Genomic DNA, 24,580 nt, shown 5'->3' with positions numbered 1-24,580 from the left:
CTGAGTTGCTGACAGGAATGGAAACATCATGGACTAAGTTAAAACATCCCTGCTCATGGCCTTGCAAATGTGCAAATGTGAATAATTAAAGTGAGAAACAGTAATGCTTGCAAAAGTAAGCTAATATTTTAAGTTGCTCATCTAAAACAAATGTCTCCTAGGTCCAAATCCCATGTTTTCAAGCTCTCTTCTCAAAACACTTGTGCCTTCAGACTAACTACTGGCCTCCACAAAAGTATCTGACCTAAGACCTATTCCTTTCTCCAAGACCAACCTCTCCCCTCCCTCAAAACTCAAACATTCTCTTCAGCTGAAAGGAATCCACTTAGTTTAGGAAAATTAACATAAAAATGTGAATGCCCAATGGCTCCTGAAATTTTCCAAAGGCTTTTGTATTTTAGACAGAGGCTACTTTGATAATCCAAAGGAGTCTTTAATCAGAAGAATTATCAGGGTGAAACAAAGGGCATCAATATAGTTGTAGAAAGAATGGTATTTCAGAGAAAATAAGTTATTAAGAAATTGCTCCTTGCTAAAAAATGGGGAAAAAATGCTTTCTTTCCACTTCTGCACTCATAGATTTAAGATTAGATCAAATGTGGGGACTTTGTCCCCATAAATGTTCCTCCAGCTATGAAGTGGGAGAAGAAGCTGCCATTTGAATGGATAGGTCTTTTGGAAGGGAGCTGTTTGTAAATTGGGGATTGCCTGGATCTTTCACATGGAACAAAGGCATTCCACATAGGTTAATCAGGAGGAGGGGTGAACCTTATTTTTTCAATGATTTCATAATTTTTTAAATAAAAAATATATTATTATTAAGTATTGTGCAAGACAGTGGAATTCCAAAGGAGAATTTAGTTTGTATTAACCTTTATTGTGTTTGCATATAAAAGTCATTCCCAGAGAGTCATTAATTTAATCACTCCCTTTGACATTAAGGACACAGAATAAATAAGCCAGCCTCATACAGGGGCTCACAGCCCCGTGACAAATATATTTTTCTATGCATATTGAAGAGTTATAATGTCATGAAAAGTCCAAGTATGGGATACCATAGTTAATTTAACCTGGTTTTGCAATAGGCATGTCATATTTGTTGGAAATTGAGAGAACTTGAAGCAGATGACTGACTTTATCTTAGAATAAGCACTTACCCACCTATCCACACACAAATTTCTCCTCTGTTTCAGTTTCATGACCAAACTCTCAGCTCTGAGAACCCGATTTCTGGCTAATAGGAAGACTACATTCTCCTGCACAGGTAAGTCTGCTTGATGGAAATCTGTAAAACTTTCCAGAGAGCATCTCACAAAAACAGCCAATACGCCTCAGTGGGATATATAGTAAAATCGATTCACCTGTTTTAGTTCTGATTCTGTTGAACTAATTAAAACTCTATCAATTTCCCAGGCCAGAAATTCTCTAAAGGAAGAACAACTCAGGGTGTTGCTAGGGATTCTGTTTTTCACATGCAGGTCTCCAATGTGGGTAAGGAACCACCTCCAGGGGAAAGAGCCCTAAAAGGATGGAAGAGTGTGTGTGTGTCCTGTCCTCCTGCCAGATTTTCTGAAGAAAATGGAAAGCAGATTAAGAAGGCACGCCAACTTGAAGATCTGTGGAAAACTGCAATTTCACTTAAAGTAGTAGGTGGCAGTGGGGCTAGATGATGACTAAGAAAAGAGAATGAAAATGAGGAACACATGAAACTTGGAAATACTGAAGATCAGAGGCTTTCCCAGATAAGACAAAGGGTGTGCTAAAAATTTGCTATAGAAACATACAGGCATAAAAATTGGTGTCACTTCAAGATGCCTAATGGACCACTAATGATGAATCAGGAAACATGAGAGGCATCAGGTGCCCCACACCCGGAAGTGGACAGCCCCTTAGAGCCCCTGGGGGTGGCCTGAGGGGCTGGAAGGTCCTCTGGGCTTAGAGAAGTCAGATGTCATGGGACTCTGATCTCTTACAGATCAAATCATTTCTATGTATAACAACCCAAGTTGAATAAGCTGTATAACTATGTTTCAAAAGATAGTCTGGTTGTAGGTCACGCTATGCTGCCTTGCAAGGTAAATTCTCCCAGAAACATCTTATAGGTATTTTTCCTTTGTATCAGGCATCCTAAATAACATGGTTACTTTAATAGAGAACACTTGGATTAACTTTCCTAAAGGCAATCTAAAAATTGTTCACAATAGTAAATTGATTATAATGGAATGAAGTCAAGTTCCAAGCCAAACAGATTTACTTTGAATGAAGTATTGAATGTATTCTTTTATTTCTTTTTTTTTTAAGATTTGTTTTTTGATGTGGAACTTTTTTTTGAAATCTTTATTGAATTTGTTACAATATTGTTTCTGTTTTATGTTTTTTGTTATTTGGCCCCAAGGCAGGTGGGATCTTAGCTCCCCAACCAGGGATCAAACCTACACCCCCGTATTGGAAGGTGAAGTCTCAATCACTGGACCACCAGGGAAATCCCATTCTTTTAATTCTTAAATTGCATTTCTTTCTTGATTTTAACAGCTAAGTTTGAAGTAGGTCATGAATTATCATCTGAAAATAGATGGGGAAACATGCACAAACGTTAGGAAGAATCCAACTCTCAGATTACCCGTCTAAAAACTGAAAACTTTTAGTTGTGATGAAAACTAAAACTCTTAAAAACTTAAAACTCTCAGAAAATTCCATCTAAATGAACATTACAACTCATATTTAACAGAACTTATTACGGCCACTTCAAGTAATAGGTGAGCAATACACGAACCATTCTTTCTGGCTAGGAAGTCATACTTGCTTTCAAGTTAGACATTATTTTTATCTAGATGATATTTTTAAATAATATTAAATAAACAAGATTTATCTATAGTGGACAAACCACTTAACATCTCAATATCTTAGGCTGTGTCTAAGTGATGCCACGATTAGTATCAACTTACTTGAAAAAATTTAGTCATTCATATTTAACAACACAGAAACATATTCAGAGTATTTGTTATGTTAAAAAGTGACTAGTTATAAAATAGTATGCACATCATGGTTCCAATCATATACAAATGTGTACACAGATGAATATGTAAGTTTTCATATATATACACACACAAATAACACATATACACACAAATAATATATATACAGATATACACACAAATAAATATATAAATGTAACAGAGATATGCATGTATGAATATAACTAAAAGTAATTATTACATGATTAAGTAAAATAAATAAATCAATACACATGTACACACATATACACACTTGCCTCTCTTTTTAGAATTGGACATCAAACACAACATTCAAACCAATTTGAAATTTTTTACTTCATTTTTCTATCTGAATAGCATTTTGACAGAATAAGCATTTAGATATTTAAGAATTTAGAACATATTTTAACAAATGACCTTTCTTCATTTTTTACCAGGTTGTAAGGAGGTATCATTCTTGGGATACAGTAGTGGTATTAGGGGAAAAAACAGACAGATAAACAAGCAGACAAACTAATAACACTCCCTCTTTATGTGGTATCAGTTTTAGGTTCAAAGGCAATTACAGATTAGAATCACTTTTTTAAAAAATCACTAAAATTCACATTTTAAACTATTCTAAGGTATTAGGCAGAAATTTCATAACAGAGTCAATGGTGATTAGGAACTTGGTATCTACTCAGCTCTTATTTGTGTGTTTTATCAAAAGTAGCATGTTAGGTATTACTCACTTTGGGACCTTGTAGTCCTGGTTTTCCTGGAGGACAAATACAGGGAGCTGCTGTTGAACCAACATCACTGGGACCATTGAAGCACTAAAAGACAAAAATGGAGATAAAGGCACATGGCAAGACACATACATATGTGCACATATGCCTGTGTATGTCTGTATGTGTGTGTGAAATGGTAAAGAGATCTTATATTTACTGTCCAATTTTATTTAGCCCAATCCAATAAGAAATTCAGAATCACAAAAAAGCTATGAATACTAGATACATTCAAACTGCATAAAAATGGGTTCTATTTATCTAACATACTTACAATTGTTGGAAGGAAGCTAAACAGTCCCACAATGCAAATATTACCTTAAGGAGAATAATAGTATCCAGGCCTACCTCACCGTTCTGAAAGAAAAACAACAACAAATGTGTTTTAAGACATGTTTCTAATTAAATTTCTAAATTATCTTCCTAATTTACAGATATTTCCTTGTCCAGGGTAGAGATAAATGAAGTATCAAAACCAGCAAGAGCTAAAACATTTGCTTGCAAGATCCTAAAAAATTACCTATTTATGTTATTCCTATATTTATAATAGGATAAAGGAAGGAAATTAGCAATGATGGAGAGTGTGCTTGGTGTAACGGCCACACAGGAACAAAAATACCTCAAGGTGGGGTTTATACGCTCTCTTGAACTTTCTGGGAATCACTTAAGAACCAGAGAAAAAGCCAAAACACATCTAAGAAAGTCGCAAACTGCATGCATTCAATTTTTTTGGCAGTATGCGGGCCTCTCACTGTTGTGGCCTCTCCCGTTGCGGAGCACAGGCTCCGGACGCACAGGCTCACAGGCCATGGCTCACAGGTCTAGCCGCTTTGCGGCATGTGAGATCTTCCCGGACTGGGGCACGAACCCATGTCCCCTGCATCGGCAGGCGGACTCTCAACCACTGCGCCACCAGGGAAGGCCCTGCATGCATTCAATTTTATGCAATTTACTTTAGAAAAGCTTCTTACTAAGCAATCTATTTCTTACTGAATGACACACAATTTTAAAATAGGTTAATAATCTTTCCAAACAATAACAGATTAGATCAGAAAATGAGAAGGTGGGAATGAAGATGAAAAGGGTAAACAAGCCTGAAGAAGTCATACCTGAGAGTGAGGAAGGAGCCATAAAAACACAGAAAAGTGGATGTGAGAACACAGAATCTACAATTTCACTCTGTCCTTCTATTATATGGGGGGTCATAGTCATGGCATAACATCAATGGAGAAATAGCAATAAATCAAGTATGTACAATGGACTCTCAAAATGAAATAACTTCTTAATGCTTTTAGGAGAGATTTATATTCCAAGTTATAAGTATCTAAAATAAACATTATAGTGTTTAAACAAAAGAGATTTATATTCCAAATATAAGTATATAAAATAAAAGTTACAGTGTTTAAACAACTACTTAAGTAGAAAATCCAGAATGAATCATTTCTAGAAGCTTCCATCTTTGATTTTATTACAGATCCTTCAAATGTGCTGCTCAAATTTTCAGAATATGGATCCATAATTTATTCAGTTTGATAGGAAATAAGAAAATGATGACAGCATGACTATACAAATGAAAAGAACTAGGTAGGGCTCAAATATGACTGGAAATCCACATTGTCAAAAAGTTTTACAACATTTTATCTTATTTTCACTAGCAACAATATACTGTTTCTTGCCCAGGGGAAAAGGGCTTGATCACACACACACACACACACACATGTATATGATCAGACTCTATAACATTTTAGCTTATAATCTTTTTCTTCCTAATGCATTAATGAAAATAGCTAAATAAATAGAAAGTTGCTTATATCCTAGAATTATAAGAAAATCCTACTTGGGTGGCAACAACAACAAAAAAAATTTTTTACTCATTATGGTTTGAGAAAACGTGCTAGTAAACAGGAAAATGAATAATTTTCCACTCTTCAGAATTGTGCCACGTGAGGTATTTCACACACATTTAATAAAGTATAGAAATGTGTTTTACTTACTGGACATTCAGACTACGAATTCTATGTTTTTCTAGAGCAGGTCTATCCCTGCTTCACTTTAGTAGTGGAACAATCAATCTGAGATGAGAAAATATTTCCCGTGGTCTTCCATTTACAGTTGTACACATTATAATTTTTTTTCAGTTATGAACCTCAAAATATGTTTTAATCAGTGTCATTTTATTTGCATTGACAATGAAGAAACAAATTAACTCTGTATGTTAAATTAAAGTTCGTATATTATCTGCGTTTTATTTCTTGCTTTGAAAGTACTGAAGCAACACTTAGGAAAATATAATCCATCCTACTCACAAATCCAGGAATCTCACATGCTGTCTCCCGGTTGTTCTGCTCTGGGTCACAGTAGATTCGTAACTTTTGGACATCAAACTAGAAACATAAAACCAATCAAGTTAAAGTTGAGGCCCAAGCAAATTGGTTTATAAAAGCAACTCACATACACAGAAGCAGCCAGTGTAGTTAGCAATCATGTAAGATATAGATCGAAACACTTAGCTTCGTTAACAATAAAAATACAATAAGCAATAAACATACAAAATTTAAATACTTAACATGTAGTATAAAGATGCGACACAACAAAACTCCTAAGAAAAACTTCCCTAGCACCAAAAACAAACCTCTGACTTCTTTGGGAAACCCAGTGGCGCTTTTGTAGTATCCTTCTATTAAGAGCTCATCTAGACAGCATTTCCTAGACAATTTAAAAGCTTTCCCAGGCTTTCTGTGTTTACCCTACATCTCTTCACATCCCTGATTGCATAGAGTTGAGTCATGAAACCATCTTTAGTTTCAGAGATTTAGTTCTTGGCATGGAGTATTGTGTGATGAGTAAGCCCAGCACCTGTCACTGTTTAAATATTTACTACAATTTGACGTGTGACATTAATACATAGAGACCATATGTGTAATCCTACATTTGAATATGACACAGTCTTCCCTTAATAGAAACAGAGTAGGAAAGACATACCTTTTCAAATAAAGGATTTTTCAAGGAATGGCTATCTTTTACATACACACTTCTCAACCCGCACACAGATACTCTAGTTTAAAGAGATACCAAAAAAGTCACCGTTTTGTTTATGAAGAACACTGACATGCATTAATCTAATTTTATCCTCACAGCTGCAAAGAAATTTTTACAACCCCCAATCACAGCTGTAATCCTTTCCCAAATTCATGATATATTCTATACTTCTCCTGGGAAATATGAAATTGATGGTTCATAAGAACATAGAATTCTACCCTGCACCTAGGGGAACAAATTTCTAAGAATTATTATATTAAGTATGATTTTTTCATTTTCATACACACACACAAATACACAATTTCACTAATGAACTGACCACATTTTCATTAAGTCTCTTAAAGGAATTAAGTTAAATACAGTTAAATGGAATAAATACTATCACCAAAGCTCCATTTTATATAATACGAAAAGCAGATCATTTTTACCCACCTGAACGGTTTCTTGTTTCCCAGTGTATTTTCCAATTTGGGTTTGCCCACTGATGAACATCCCTAAAACTGGATGTAAGGGCTTGTTTTCAATTTGTTGATCATCAATATACAGAGTTACATCTTGTTCAGTTACTAAGAGACGAATTTGATGCCAGCCTTCATCAAATAATGTCTGTAGGAAGAAAATACAGCAGATTCATAAATAGAGTTCCAAACAATCTTTTCATTTCTTTGTTTCTGTTCTGTTGTCATCAAGTGTAAATCCACACCACCCAGATTGATCATATCATATTCTAACTCACCCTGACCCAAGCTGGGTCTCAAAGGCCACCCAGCAATTATTTTAATCCCTAGCTGCATTCCCATTTCACATCCCAAAGTGGCTGTACCAAAGTATTTACTGAAACAACTCCCTCAAGGTCACAGATAAGTACCTAATGTCCCAATCCAAGTGGCTGTTTTCATTCCCTCATTTTATTTACTTTATGGCAACTGTGGACCCTGTAACTAGTCCCTCCGCATTGATGGTCTCACTCAGCTTCTGTGATTCAAACCATCTTGATCACTTTCATTCCTTCTTCTACAACTGTCCATTCTCTCTTTGAGGGCTCATCTTCCTCAACCTGACTTTTAATGAGGGCATTCCCCACAGGTCTGTCCTTGACCTTTTCCATTCTCCCCCTGATGATCTCATTCATTCCGACAGTTCAGTTATAACTTTTATGGAATATCTCCCATATCCACATTGACAGCCTGGACCTCTTTCTCACATATGGTAGCTATAATTCTAACATTGGCTAGAATAATTTTGCCAGGAGTTTCACAATCAGTCTGACAGAGTATGTAACAAAATGAACTTGAACAATCCCCCAAACTTTCTTCCTCTCCCGATTTCCCTGGGATAATAGTATCCTCAGTTTCTAAACCATACAAGTGCCCTTACCTCTTTCCCCTTCCCTCAGTTGCCATAACAAATAGATGCAAAATTCTACCAAGGATGTGTCTTAAACACGACTCAAATTCACTTCTCCATTGCCATTCTCATTACCATAATTTAGGCTCATAGATGTCTTGCTTTATTTGAATAATTTTCAAACACATCTCAATCCCTATCCCTTCCCTCTCCAAGACAGCCTTCTTACCTCTACTAGAATTAATATTATTAATTTCTGTATTCCTAGGACCTAGCCCAATTCCAGGAAAGAGTCAAAAGTATTCTTTACGAAAGAAGAAGGGAAAGAAGGAGAGGAGAGAGCTACTTTGACCATGACACGCTTGTGATCAAGACCTTTTGATGGAATCCAGTCATCCACTGATTGAAATGCAAAACCCTTTGTAAGCTTCCCACGTCCATGCAAACCGAGCTTATACCTTTCTAGCTTTTGCTTTCATGTATCTTATACTCCAAACACAGGGGACACCACGTTCTATTCTATAAATAAAAACCCTGCATTTCACCACACATGACTACTCAATAATGAACCATTGACTTCCATGTCCTTCTCTCTCTCCAACAAAATCCTGTACATCCTTTATCCTACATTCCAAAAACCATCTCATTTATGAAGACTGGCCCATATTCTGTATTAGAATCCACTTTTCCTTCCACAGTCCACTAACTTTTCATACTTCTATTAAATACCAGAAGCACTGAATATCCCATTATAAATAAATTCCTTGAAGATTAGAAACATGCCTTATTCATTTGTCATTTCTTACATAACTTAGCACATTGCCTTTAATGAAAATGGTAGACAACAATTTTTTTAATTTATTCTGCTTACCAAATGAAGAAATTGGATAAATGCATAATTTCATGTACAGGCTTGTATATTTCCTAAATTATATAATGTATGATTTGACTATCATAATTACAGTAATAATCAAAATGTAATTGATTTTAACATGGCATCTATATTCTGAACACATTTGACTTGAAAAATACACTTTTAGTTTATGAATTTTATTAAATATATGCTCCTTTTGGGAATATAAACTGTCCTCCAAATAAATGTGAATTCTGTACATATTTCCTACCTGTATTTAATGTTCTGAAAAATATGAATTTATCTCAATATCCTGTAGGACATGGCAGTACAAAATAGACAAACACAGGCTTTGAAAGTGACCAGACCTAAATTAAATTCCTGATGTCACCACTTACTAGCCATGTTACTTGGAAAGAGAATTTAATATCCTTGAACTTTGGTTTTTTGTCTTTAAAATGAGAGCAGTAGCTTCTTCCTTGGGTGATTATTATAATTAAATGTTCCTGGCACCTAGAAGCGGGCACTCAAAAATGTTAGTTCATGCACCCCTTAATCTCATATGAATTAAAAAACAAATTTTCACTTAAAATAGAGTTGCCATATATGATCAAGCAATCCCACTCCCGGACATATATCTAGACAAAACTATAATTCAAAAAGATACATGCACCCATATGTTCCTAGCAGCACTATTTACAATAGCCAAGACATGGATGCAACCTAAATATCCATCAACAGATGAACAGATAAAGAAGATGTGGTACATATATACAATAGAATATTATTCAGCCATAAAAAAGAACAAAATAATGCCATTTGCAGCAACATGGATGGACCTAGAGATTATCATACTAAGTGAACTAAATAAGACAGAGAAGGACAAATGTCATACGATATCACTCATATGTGGAAGCTAAAATATGACACAAATGAAATTATCTACAAAACAGAAACAGACTCACAGACACAGAGAACAGAACTGTGCTTGCCAAGGGGAAAGGGGGGTGGGAAAGGGGTGGGCTGGGAGTTTGGGATTAGTAAATACAAACTATTATGTATAGAACGGATAAACAACAAGGTCCTACTGTATAGCACAGGGAACTGTATTCAATATCCTGTGATAAACCACAATGGAAAAGAATATGAAAAAGAATACATATATATATATGTATAACTGAATCAGTTTTCTGTACAACAGAAATTAATGCCACATTGTAAATCAACTCTACTTCAATTAAAAAAGAAACAAATATTCTTCCTTTGTTCCTTTTAGTCAATGAAGCAAAATTAAAATATGAAATCAATATTTTTTTCAGTCAGGTTCAAATTATGGCTCTCCTCCCCCAAAACACACAAACCTGATGGTCATTCCCCGTGAATAGCATAATCATACCCAAGCGTCTTTACCTTAACTCGAGGGTCAGCAAAGTTGACCAGTTGTGAGCCATTAATGATGCTGGTTGTTGTAAATAATAAAGTTTTATCCACTCCATTTAAGGTAACTGCTATTTGTGGCCTTCCGTCAATGGATAAAATTCTCCATAAATCCCACACTTTCTTGACCTTAAATCTCTGAGTGGAGACAAATACATATGATGGAGGAAGACCTTCTGGGAAAACGTTGCTGGAAAAAGAAGAACATGTATGAGCTTAAAGAATTCTCAACATGTCTACAGAAACATCAAGAAAACACTGTATCAACACATAACATTTACCTTGTGAGTTCTGATAAATCAACTTTTGATGTCACTTCATATCCTTTTATCTTTGTTGGTGACAGCTGAATTCTTTTCTTAGCCTTTTTCTTTACACCCAAGCCTAAAAGAATATCAAACCCCTTCTCATCACGAGCTGCCACTGGAATTCGTGTTGGACAGACAGATTCTATAAAGCAAAAGTAAAAGGGGTAGAAGTTGATTAATCATGGGTTACTTCAACAAAAAGAAAATCAAGGGAAGAATATTAAAGAACATAGAATTATAAAATTTCTATATGCACACAACTGTATGTAAATGCATTTCTGAGAAAACATGCGGGAGTGTATTTGGTATTTGAGAATGAAGTCTCAATTACCTTCTTTCTCCCTAAAAAGGGATGAAAGTAAAGAGAAATGTAAAAGGCACATTTATTCATGGATTGTTTTAAGGGCAACACTATGCTGAAATTTAAACTTCACTATTTTGCATATGAGGCAACCTAACACCTGGCCAGTAGGAGAGGGCTGGAGCAGGATTCGTGATTCTCATCCAAGATTTTCTGGTAGTCACGCACCCTTGGATAATGCTCTTAAATTTCTTGGATCTAGGAGATGAATTCTGATTGCTTTCTTGCATTCCCAGTATTTGAGGGGTAAAAAATGTGTGTTGTTCCCAATATTCTTTCCAGTTCTAGCAGTTTATAATCCTACAGTTCAAATATCTTGGTTCTCTCACTCTGGAAAAAACTTAACTGTACATCTTTTCTGTTCATGGAAATTCTTCAAATGGGACTATTATCTCATCTATGATTAATCAGATTATATATTATATTAATCACACTTATAAATGAATAAAGACTTTTTCCTTAAGAAGAATCATTAAGGTTTGCATTATACAGTCATTTTTTTAATTTTAATTTTATTTTTTTATACAGCAGGTTCTTATTAGTTATACAGTCATTTATATAAATTATAAAAATCTGATATGCTTTTCAATTCTCTGGGAAACCAGTGTCTCAAATTATGTGGAAAATTCTGTTTGGTTGTAATGCTATTAAACTGTTATATTGTAGGAATATTGCAATATTTTCAGATTCTTCCAAGGCCATCGTATAACATACACATTGAGCCTGACTGCTTATATTTTATAGAGCAACTAAGAGAATAAAAGAACAAACTCCACTAAATGTACTTTAAGATAATCACTCTCTAACAAAACATTAAGAAAAGGGAAAAGTATCATATTTATAAAACAGTAAAAAGTAAGGAGATGAATTTTATTAGCCTAATAATACTGTCATAACTTGTACCATAGAGTATTAGAAATTAAATAAAGGTTTGATATAAATAAAATTAGCTGTATTCCTGGGAAGAGAGGGGCATTTTCCTCTTCAGGTCTGAGGATGCTGAGTTCTTGTTTGTTTGTTTGTTTGTTTGTTTTTTAAGTAGCTTTACTGAGGTAAATTGATACTCAGTAAGCTAAACATAAAGTTTACCATCTGATTAGTTTTGACATATGTATACACCTGTAAAACCATCACCACTGACAAGATAACGATCATATGCATCACCCCCAAAAGTTTCCTCATGTTCATTGCAATCTCTGTCTGTCACCATCACCCCACTCCCATCCCCATTCTCAGGCACCACTGACATGCCTTCTGTCATTACAAATAAGTTTGAATTTCATACAGTTCTCTAAAAATGGACGCATATTGTATGTACTCCTTCTTGTCTGGCTTCTTTCATCCAGCATGATTATTTTAGATCCACTCTGGTTGTGTGTTTCAGTAGTTCATTCTTTTTTGCTGCTGATTAGAAGTCCATTGTATGGATATATCACAATTTATCTGTATACTTATTGATGGACATTTGGAACATTAATATTGGAAATAAAATAAAGGTTTGATATAAATAAAAATAGATGTGTTCCTGGGAAAGGAGGGGTATTTTCATCTTCAGGTCTGAGGATGCTGAAGTTTGAAGGGACCTATTCAGTCACATTCTTCTTCCTCTGGGAAGCTTAGAGCTAACTGATGGGAAGATACAGGAACCAGGAAAACAGAAGATGCTGGTTAGAGGTGTGATCCAGTGAGTCTGATAAGACTGTACACTGTAATTAACCACCCCCACCTGGCAGCCCAGCAGGGCTGCTTCAATCCCCACCCACCTCAGGAGCAGGACTGCCTGTTAAGTTCACATATGATCTAAAGAGGAAACGGAACACCAGCTCCACACACCTGCTGATCCAAAGGGAAGAACATCTAAGGTACTTAGCCAGCTAGGACCAGCTTCTTTTATCAAACTCCCTTATCCAAAAATGCATCTTCTCATCAGTGGTAAAGAGTGAAAGAAGGTGGGGAGAGATCAGAAAAGTCAATCTATATACTCATTGCAGCATTGGTTTTAATTTTGAAGAATAACAACCAAAAAGAAATTGCCTGAGTCAAGAAAAAAGCCAATTCAGGTGAATTTTGAGCAGAAGAGTGACAAATCAGACTTCACTATTAAACCATCTTTGCACTTTGAAATAATACCTATTCTGACAAATAGTATTCCTTTACTACATTACTGGACTACTGTTTTATTTAGCAAACCTTTTCACCTCTACTTAAAACTGAGATTTGTTATAATTTTAAAACTTTTTAATATAAAATCAAGATGACTTATTAAAAAAAGTCTGGCTGAAGTTCCTCCACATGTAAACATAAGAAGCAGGGAATAAGTTTCCCAATAATACTGTATGACTGAGTTGAAATCATAAATCAATAAACTAAATTAAATTTTTCCTGTCATTATGATGCAGGGTTTGTTTCTAGCTGGGGGCAGGGTAATATAGAACAATAGGAGGCCTCACTTCAAATGCACTTGATTTAAAACTGCAAAAGAAAGTTCAGCTGAAAAGAAAATGTGTTAAACATTACATCATACAAATATTCAGATTTGAATTGCTCCTCTGATTTGCTTTACAAAAGAGAAGTTATAAGATGGTAAACAAAGAGTTCCAACTGAAGACCAGAATCTGAGGTTTAGACCTCAGCCACTCTCTTAACCTCTCATGAACCTCTGGCTTCTCATCTGTGAAGTGAGAATAATGATCTCCTTCACAGGGATTTTTTTGGGATCAAATGTGATGATGTATGTAAAAATGCTTTGTAACTTCAAAAGAGCATGCAAGTGTGGGGGATAAAGCAAGTATTGTGTTCATCCTTTTTCTTTAATCAAATTTTTGCACTGTATTCTAATCCCCAGAATTGTATAGGAAACAGTGTGGCATGGTTCGTGAAATTAGGAATGTAAATTAACAATCACGATACAGCCACATTTTCATTATCACCTAGCACATCTCATTAGGAGAAATGTATTTAGATAATTATATTTTCTTTTTTGGCTTTCAATTTTTTTTTTTATTGTAAAATATACATAACATAAAATTTACCATTTTGACTATTTTTAAGTGTACAATTCATTGCCATTAACTACATTCAGATGTTGTATAACCATCACCACTACTTCCAGAAAAGTTTTATTATTCAGAAACAGAAACTTTGTACCCATTAGACCATAACTCCCCATTCCTCTTTCCTCTCAGCCCCTGGTACACCCATATTTTTTTGAATAAATAATTCTTTTTCCAAATTTGCTCACCTACAAGAATAATAAAATAGCCTTACACATGGAAACTGGAAAGTAAAATGTAGTTAAAATGCTCAAATACAGTTTATATGTTTGCATATACCTGGCTATAGGAAACAGAGAGAAGAAAATTTCTATATATAAAAAGCTACTTTGATTGCCAACCAACAATTCTTCCACAAACTTCTAGGGAAACAGAGGTCAATAATTAACTTCCCTATTGTGTAGAAAAAAAGAAATCTATGTATAACTATACAAACACATAGGGGAATGGATACTGGAATTAAAAACTGGAACTTGGAAGCTGTCATTTTAAGTACCAGGAAAATCAAATGCTAAGAGAGAGTCAGTTGGGACTTGCTATAACACATACAACAGGTAAGTAGAACAATCTAGATAAAGCAAGTTAGTTTAAAGGAGTACATTCAGGAGCAAGAACCAAAAAAACCACCTCAAAGTCCTAAGTTCACAAATGGTTTCCTACACAGACCACACAGTTATAATTTTATTTGACTCTAGTATATTCAGAGAGTATTCAGAAAAGGAACACTTTCTGGGGTGGAGCACATATTAGTCCACTTATTTTAAACACTGGGGTCCAGTAATAATTGAGTTTCTGTTAAATCCCAGGGCTTAGTAGTATAAGTAATTCAGTCTTATTAGGATCATAAAAATGTGTTTTATTTAAAATCCTGCCATGGACAAGAACACAAAAACTGTGTATCTCTTGAGTCTAACCAGGGAAATCACATGTGTCTAGCTACAGCTTTCTACCTGTAAGTTAATATGATAGGGGGACTATCATATTAATTAATAATGAACACATTATTCCAGATCACACCTAGCCTAGTTTATAAGTGCTTACTTAATCCAATTGCAAGATTGTTTGTAACTCCGCCCTCTGCAGAAGTCACATATTTTAACTGACAACTGGGAATTTTATAAGGAGATTTGTGGTCAGAGACCAAAAGTAATTTTAGTGATCCAGACCCGATAATCCAATAAAACATAGTTGTCTACGGTGCCCCTGGTACAGTTCAGGTCTGTGAAAGCCAGCTTCTTTAAACTTTCCTGGATTGAACTTGGTTTTACTGGTAAGGCAAACATGAGTATAGGTGCCAAAGGTGCACAACCCTCAATGGCGTGCAGTGGCAATTTAAAACATTTGCCTTCCTGAAGGTCTGTTATATCACCATGGACTTTAACATCATGTACAAATTCATAAAAAAGGAAGCACATTCACCAAGATTGTGTGATTAAGAACTTAGACTCCATCCCATCATATTGGAAATACACTAAAATAACAATAGCAAATCTGAAATAAATTATCCAAGCAGAAATTCTCTTACTAAAGCCCAACTTCACAAAGTTTCTTTTCTCATCACATGACTGAATGATCTCATTCTCTTTTACCAGCAAGTAATCCCACTGTCTTGAAACATAGGTTGATTTAGAATCCTTCATCAGAGGAAGATGTCTGCCAAACGCATGGCTGACAGTGGGACATAGTAAGTGAAGATTTTTATAACACTCCTTTCAGTGGTGAGTCAATAGGATCAATAAACTCCAATTAGCCTTAAGTACAACTTATGCACAAACCAGAAAAGTCAAAATCTTTTTCACCAGTAAGTAGCCTCACCAACATAGAATATATTATTTTTCAACACTAAGAAAAAAATATAAGAAATGGAAACCCATCCTTGCCTTAAAAAATAGCGAAGGAGAATACAATTTTAAAGGCTTACAAAATTACAGAATAACTCATCTTCTTTTGCTATTTTTCATTGTAAAACCATTGATTATGTAATGAAATGCTTTTTATTTTATTTATTTATTTATTTGGCTGCATTGGGTCTTTGTTGCTGAGCGCGGGCTTTCTCTAGTTATGGTGAGCGAGGGCTACTCTTCATTGTGGTGTGCGGGCTTCTCATTGCAGTGACTTCTCTTATTGTGGAGCACGGGCTTTAGGCACACGGGCTTCGGTAGTTGCAGCACGCAGGCTCAGTAGTTGTGGAGCACGGGCTTAGTTGCTCTGTGGCGTGTGGGATCTTCACAGACTAGGGCCCAAACCCATGTCCATGCACTGGCAGGTGGATTCTTAACCACTGTGCCACCAGGGAAGTCTGAAATGTTTCTAAGTTATTTTTTCCTGTGACCAAATACTATAGATGAAGAAAGGTAGTGTGTCTTGCCTTTACACGTATCCAGACAATAGTCTGTGTCCAATTCCTGTAACTCATTCTTTACTCCTTTTCTTTTCCATTTTTAATTTGAATGGGAAGATTTTTGTCAGATATTACATTTATGCATCATTTTAACATACAAACTCTATTTTTTTAAACAAACACCCATGCATCTTAACATGTCCCTCCGCTGCTCTAGTATCTAGCATACTGATATTAACGTTCATTAGATGTGGTCTCTCTCACGGACAGGGCTGGCCTTCATAACCAATAGGATATTGTGGAAATGAAGGGGTGTGGCTTCCAAGTCTAGACCATGAAAGACGCTGCAGCCCCCCCTTGCTCTCTTGGACCACTCACTTTGGGGGAAGCCAGCTCCCATGTTGCAAGGATGCTCCAGCAGCTCCTTGGAGACGTCCTTGTGACCAGGAACTGAAGCCTTCTGCCAATAGCCAGCACTGACTCGACAACCTTGTGAGTGAGTCACCTTAAAAGCAGACCCTCTAGCCCCAGTCATGCCTTCAGCGGCCTGCTGCCTCAACTGACATCTTGACTGCAATTCCTTGGGAGAATCTGAATCAGGACCATTCAGCCCAGCTTCATCCATGTCCCTGATCTACAGGAACTGTATGAGATAATAAATGTTACTACTATTTAAACTGCAAAAAATAAAATGAGATAAAATAAGGTCTCTATCACCAAGGTTGGAGTCAGCCACTTAGCCTAAGATTTCACTTCAAGAAAGTGATGTTGGGGCTTCCCTGGTGGTGCAGTGGTTAGGAGTCCACCTGCCGGTGCAGGGGACACGGGTTCATGCCCCGGTCCGGGAGGATCCCACATGCCGTGGAGGGGCTGGGCCCGTGAGCCATGGCCGCTGAGCCTGCACGTCCGGAGCCTGTGCTCCGCAACGGGAGAGGCCACAACAGTGAGAGGCCCGCGTACTGCAAAAAAAAAAAAAAAAAGAAAGTGATGTTGACAAAGTCAGGAAACAAACCTGGATCTCATGCTGACTCCAGAGATTGGTCTGGACCACCATTTTCATATGGCCTCAGGTTTAAAGAAAAAACATTCAAGTGCTTTACTTTAATAGATATTGTGCTTACTGAATTTTTAAAAACTTTTTTATTAAGATACAACCTATATTCAGTAAAATGACTTAATCTCAAGTATACAATAGTTCAATTGCTACACATGCCTACACTCACATAGCTAGCCCCAGACAAGACAGAGAATCTGTCTAACACCTTGAAAGCAACCTCATGATCCTTCACAGAGGATAACCACCACCATCAGAAGACAACACTGTTATGATTTCTGTCCCCATTGATTAATTTAGTTTTGTCTGTTCTTGAACTTAATATAAATGAACAATGCAGTATCTTTTTTTAAAATTTGACTTCTCTTGCTCAACATAATGTCTGTGGATTTATCCATGGTTTTGTACATAAGAGTGATGTGGTTTTTGTTATGGTATTGCTGTGTAGTATTCTACTATATGAATTATACTATGATGTACTTATATCCATTTTTCTGTGGGCAATCATTTGAGTTGTTTCCAGTTTGGAATTATTTTAAATAAAGCTGCTATGAACATTCTTGAATAGTCTTTTGGTGAACATATGAACTTATTTCTTGTAGTTAAATATCTAGGATAGAATTACTGTTTCATAAGATAGCAGTACATTTGCCCTAATAGATAATGTCAAAGACTTTCCCAAAGTGGTTGTACCAATTTTCACTCCTACTGGCTTGCCAACTGTCACTTAAAAAGGATGAAGCTGTTATGAGCATAAAATAGGTAATTAGGTGATAGTTATTATACATCATATTTTAGAGAGAGAGAAAGGATGGGAGAATGAGCATTTTATACAAGCTTTAAATATTCCTAAGAAAATTATTGTGAATGTTTTCTTGTTTATTCCTTTCCTAGAAATAATTAACTTATACAGCTGCATCTAGATCCAATCATAAACACTGAGAGAAAAGTCTGTATGCTATAATTTGTATATTCTCTGAATCATGCCATAGTCATCCTACTTTTTCCAATTTAATACCCAAACATCGCTTTGCACATAAAATATAAACACATCATATTACTTTATTTGAAACATAGCTCTAGCCTCTCTAATTAAATGAATGGAAAATTCATATTTTTGGATATACTACAAGCCCTTGACAATGCAGGTTGTCACCAATTCAGATTAGATTTAAATTCTTTTAATCTACAGATAGAATACAAAGGTATTCCCCTGAATATTCTATGAGGTTTAATGAAATATTATACTCTATCATATCCCATCTGCCCAACTTCACCCCACCTTCCACCTCTCATTTTTCCATGCCCCATCTCTGTGGTTGTGAATTCAAGCACGTGTGTACCAATAGTGGAGAGACAGAAGGGAAGGATATGAGTTTCATGTGAGGGCAGAAAAATTAATCACATACATGTTATGAAATCATGTAAGCTAAAATACTCACTACCTCCAAAAACAACTCTGTTGTCCTGGCCATGGCACCTGATATGTGTGCCTTTACCTTTATGTCTTCTACTGAAATGGAAGTTAAACTGAGTAGGATAGAGTAATATACCAGGCCATTATTATGAAGTATTATAAAGTATTATAAGACTTAAATTAGATAATCAAATTATCCAGCAATCACCAAGCAAAGAGTCATAGAAAATATGAGTAATTTACAGTGAGAGAAAAAGAAATTCAGAAGTCCTGAACATCATTCCAAGTTAAAGTGCATCATGGTGGAAAGCACTGGAGGGAAAAAAGTGCCTAAGTTTTTGGGATGAAAGACACCAAAGTTCCACTTGGGCAAGTGGTATCCCTCTCTCTCTCCCTCCCTCCCTCCCTCTCTCTCTCTCTCTCTCTCTCTCTCTATCTCTATCTCTTTATCTTTCTATCTCTCTGTCTCTCAAGATATGGCTACATTTGCACAGCTAATTGCTAATTCTGACCTCTGGTCTCTCTTGGGTCAGAAACATATACTCTTTTAAGAAATAGATAAGTTTGCTGCTTCATCCAAAAGTCAAGATAGTGGAAAATGGAACAGTAAGAATACACAGGCAGTTTTCTAGGGCCTGGTCTTTTAACTACCCACACCTGTGCACAGGCAAGTTCAGCTCACCTGAATCAAAATATGGGCCTTGAAACCCCATCATTCAAGCCACAAGCTGTTGGAAGCCCTTGAAGACACCTAAGGAAGGTATCTTCCAGAGAACAAGGGGAAATTACTTTCTTTTCCCTCCTCATTCTGTTGCACCAAGCCCATGCCTGGTTGACTCATAAAAAGAACAGAGGAGTGAAGTCAGCAAGATGGCAGAATAGAAAGTCCCAACCCACATTCCCCCACTGAAACACAGATTGGACCAAAATACCTTTGTGAGATTCCAGCTAGGAAGCTGAAGTTCCCCAGGTGAGCACAAAGCCAAGAACAGCCTCAATGAAACAGGTAATTAAGAATAATTTCACCTTACCCACATCAGTCCCTCTCCAAGCTGACAAAAATAAGTGCCAGGAGAGATGCCCTAGCTTATAATGACTCCCTCAGGAGGGAAAAAGAAAAGTGGAGCATGCATCCAATGCTCCAGCTTTCAGCTTGTCTTGCCTCATTTGCAGCACTGAAGGAACCAGAATCATTTGGATACCTGTGGACTGCTGAGAACAAATAAAAGTGGGAGGGTGACTTGTTGTGGCTGGCATGGCTCAGCATGATCAGGAGGAGACACACAACCTGAGACTTCTCTCTCAGAAAGAGAAAAGAGTGGAACATGTATTCAGCATTCTAGATTTTCAAAGGGCTGCCTGAAGGAATGATACTGGTCTTGCCTGACTAAGGGTGCTGACAGGGAACCAGTACACCTGGACACCTGGTGGCCACTGAGAACAAAGGAGTGGGAAACTTGTGGTTAGAGAACTAGAGAACTTGAAGTATTACAGACAGACACCAAAGGGACAGACACCAAAGGGAGTGAAAGATTATGAGCTCCTGAAAAAGAAACCAGTCTCTCTAATTAATGAATTGCTCACACAATTCCAGAGACATCACATCCCTCCAAAAAAAAGGTTTCAGAATCTCTATCCAGAGTGATTGCTGAGGTATTTCCCCTGTGAAAAGCCAGTTGGTAAAGACTGGGAGAGGTAACAGTTTTTTCAAATGTGTGAATCTTGAAACAAACTATGAGATACATGACCCAATCAAAGGAACAAAATAACCCTCCAGGAGACTTCCGGGTAAGATGGCGGAAGAGTAAGACGCGGAGATCACCTTCCTCCCCACGGTTACACCAGAAATACAGCTACACGTGGAACAACTCCTACAGAACACCTACTGAATGCTGGCAGAAGACCCCAGACCTCCCAAAAGGCAAGAAACTCCACACATACCTGGGTAGGGCAAAGCGGAGAGATCCCCACACAGAGGATCGGTGCCGAGCGGCACTCACCAGCCCGAGAGGCTTGTCTGCTCGCCCGCCGGGGCGCGCAGCGCTGGAAGCTGAGGCTCAGGCTTCGGTCAGAGCGCAGAGAGAGGACTGGGGCTGGCGGCGAGAACTCAGCGTGAAGGGGGCTAATGTGCCACAGCTAGCCGGCAGGGAGTCCGGGAAAACTCTGGAGCTGCCGAAGAGGCAGGAGACTTTTTCTTCCCTCTTGGTTTCCTGGTGCGTGAGGAGAGGGGATTAAGAGCGCTGCTTAAAGGGGCTCCACAGACGGGCGCGAGTCGCGACTGAAAGCGCGGAGCCCAATGACGGGCGTGGGACGCTGGGGCTGCTGCTGCTGCCGCCAAGAAGCCTGTGTGCGAGCGCAGGTCACTGCCCACACCGCCCTTCCGGGAGCCTGTGCAGCCCGCCACTGCCGGGGTCCCGGGATCCAGGGGCGGCTTCCCTGGGAGAACGCACGGCGCGCCTCGGGCTGGTGCAACGTCACGCCGACCTCTGCCGCTGCAGGCTCGCCCCGCACTCCGTGCCCCTCCCTCCCGCCCGGCCTGAGTGAGCAAGAGTCCCCGAAGCGGCTGCTCCTTTAACCCTGTCCTGTCTGAGCGAAGAACAGACGCCCTCCGGCGACCTACATGCAGAGGCGGGGCCAAATCCAAAGCTGAGACCCAGGAGCTGTGAAAACAAAGAAGAGAAAGGGAAACCTCTCCCAGCAGCCTCAGAAGCAGCGGATTAAAGCTCCACAATCAACTTGATGTACCCTGCATCTGTGGAATACATGAATAGACAACACATCATCCCAAATTGAGGAGCCAGGAGTCAGCGCTGTGCCTCTGAGGTGGGAGAGCCAACTTCAGGACACTGGTCCACAAGAGACCTCCAAGCTCCACATAATATCAAACGGCAAAAATCTTCCAGAGATCTCCATCTCAACACCAGCACCCAGCTTCACTCAACGACCAGCAAGCTACAGTGCTGGACACCCTATGCCAAACAACTAGCAAGACAGGAACACAACGCCACCCATTAGCAGAGAGGTGGCCTAAAATCATAAAAAGTCCGCAGACACCCCAAAACACACCACCAGACGTGGACCTGCCCACCAGAAAGACAAGATCCAGCCTCATCCACCAGAACACAGGCACTAGTCCCCTCCACCAGGAAGCCTACACAACCCACTAAACCAACCTTAGCCACTGGGGACAGACACCAAAAACAACGGGAACTACGAACCTGCAGCCTGCAAAAAGGAGACCCCAAACACAGTAACATAAGCAAAATGAGAAGACAGAAAAACACACAGCAGGAGAAGGAGCAAGATAAAAACCCACCAGATCTAACAAATGAAGAGGTAATAGGCAGTCTACCTGAAAAAGAATTCAGAATAATGATGGTAAAGATGATCCAAGATTCTATTTCCCAGATCCAAAATCTTGGAAATAGAACAGACAAAATGCAAGAAACAGTTAACAAGGACCTAGAAGAACTAAAGATGAATCAAGCATCAATTAAAAACACAATACATGAAATAAAAAATACTCTAGATGGGATCAATAGCAGAATAACTGAGGCAGAAGAACGGATAAGTGAGGTGGAAGATAAAATAGTGGAAATAACTGCTGCAGAGCCAAATAAAGAAAAAAGAATGAAAAGAACAGAGGACAGTCTCAGAGACCTCTACTACAACATTAAACGCACCAACATTCGAATTATAGGAGTTCCAGAAGAAGAAGAGAAAAAGAAAGGGACTGAGAAAATATTTGAAGAGATTCTAGTTGTAAACTTCCCTAATATGGGAAAGGAAATAGTTAATCAAGTCCAGGAGGCACAGAGAGTCCCATACAGAATAAATCCAAGGAGAAATATGCCAAGACACATATTAATCAAACTGTCAAAAATTAAACACAAAGAAATCATATTAAAAGCAGCAAGGGAAAAACAACAAATAACACACAAGGGAATCCCCATCAGGATAACAGCTGATCTCTCAGCAGAAACTCTACAAGCCAGAAGGGAGTGGCAGGACATAATTAAAGTGATGAAGGAGAAAAACCTGCAACCAAGATTACTCTACCCAGCAAGGATCTCATACAGATTTGATGGAGAAATTAAAACGTTTACAGACAAGCAAAAGCTGAGAGAGTTCAGCACCACCAAACCAGCTTTACAACAAATGCTAAAGGAACTTCTCTAGGCAAGAAACACAACAGAAGAAAAAGACCTACAATAACGAACCCAAAGCAATTAAGAAAATGGGAATAGGAACATACATATCAATAATTACCTTAAATGTAAATGGACTAAATGCTCCCACCAAAAGATACAGATTGGCTGAATGGATACAAAAACAAGACCCATATATATGCTGTCTACAAGAGACCCACTTCAGACCTAGAGACACATACAGACTGCAAGTAAGGGGATGGAAAAAGATATTCCATGCAAATGGAAATCAAAAGAAAGCTGGAGTAGCAATTCTCATATCAGACAAAATAGACTTTAAAATAAAGACTACTAGAAGAGACAAAGAAGGACACTACCTAATGATCAAGGGATCGATCCAAGAAGAAGATATAACAATTGTAAATATTTATGCACCCAACATAGGAGCACCTCAATACATAAGGCAAATACTAACAGACATAAAAGGAGACATCGACAGTAACACAATCATAGTAGGGGACTTTAACACCCCACTTTCACCAATGGACAGATCATCCAAAATGCAAATAAATAAGGAAACACAAGCTTTAAATGATACATTAACCAAGATGGACTTAATTGATATTTATAGGACATTCCATCCAAAAACAACAGAATACACATTTTTCTCAAGTGCTCATGGAACATTCTCCAGGATAGATCATATCTTGGGTCACAAATCAAGCCTTGGTAAATTTAAGAAAATTGAAATTGTATCAAGTATCTTTTCCGACCACAATGCTATGAGACTAGATATAAATTACAGGAAAAGAGCTGTAAAAAATACAAACACATGGAGGCTAAACAATACACTACTTAATAACGAAGTGATCACTGAAGAAATCAAAGAGGAAATTAAAAAATACCTAGAAACAAATGACAATGGAGACACGACGACCCAAAACCTATGGGACGCAGCAAAAGCAGTTCTAAGAGGGAAGTTTATAGCAATACAATCCCACCTTAAGAAACAGGAAACATCTCGAATAAACAACCTAACCTTGCACCTAAAGCAATTAGAGAAAGAAGAACAAAAACATCCCAAAGTTAGCAGAAGGAAAGAAATCATAAAAATCAGATCAGAAATAAATGAAAAAGAAATGAAGGAAACGATAGCAAAGATCAATAAAACTAAAAGCTGATTCTTTGAGAAGATAAACAAAATTGATAAACCATTAGCCAGACTCATCAAGAAAAAAAGGGAGAAGACTCAAATCAATAGAATTAGAAATGAAAAAGGAGAAGTAACAACTGACACTGCAGAAATACAAAAGATCATGAGAGATTACTATAAGCAACTCTATGCCAATAAAATGGACAACCTGGAAGAAATGGACAAATTCTTAGAAATGCACAACCTGCCGAGACTGAACCAGGAAGAAATAGAAAATATGAACAGACCAATCACAAGCACTGAAATTGA

At 37.5% G+C, this 24,580-nt stretch overlaps 1 protein-coding gene across 2 annotated transcripts in view; it reads right to left on the bottom strand.

Annotated features, from left to right (window-relative positions):
* The window catches only part of COL21A1 (collagen type XXI alpha 1 chain), a 189,890-nt gene that overhangs the window by 99,773 nt on the left and 65,537 nt on the right, over positions 1–24,580 (bottom strand). Inside the window, exons 4-9 of one of the 2 annotated variants that reach the window (XM_081245126.1) lie at positions 10,718–10,886; positions 10,410–10,626; positions 7,232–7,405; positions 6,067–6,144; positions 4,079–4,117; positions 3,725–3,808 (exon numbers count right to left, since the gene is read on the bottom strand). In XM_081245126.1, coding sequence (XP_081101252.1) covers positions 3,725–3,808; positions 4,079–4,117; positions 6,067–6,144; positions 7,232–7,405; positions 10,410–10,626; positions 10,718–10,886 — 761 coding nt within the window. Of the gene's footprint in view, positions 1–3,724; positions 3,809–4,078; positions 4,118–6,066; positions 6,145–7,231; positions 7,406–10,409; positions 10,627–10,717; positions 10,887–24,580 lie in introns of those variants that run through there. The other variant, XM_081245127.1, reaches the window with a different exon arrangement.

This window comes from Mesoplodon bidens, assembly GCF_964165515.1.
Source record: "Mesoplodon bidens genome assembly, chromosome: 10".
In the NCBI taxonomy this organism is placed as follows: Eukaryota; Metazoa; Chordata; class Mammalia; order Artiodactyla; family Ziphiidae; genus Mesoplodon; species Mesoplodon bidens.
Note: the sequence above shows the minus strand (reverse complement) of the source record. Positions and strands in the feature narration are given on the sequence as shown.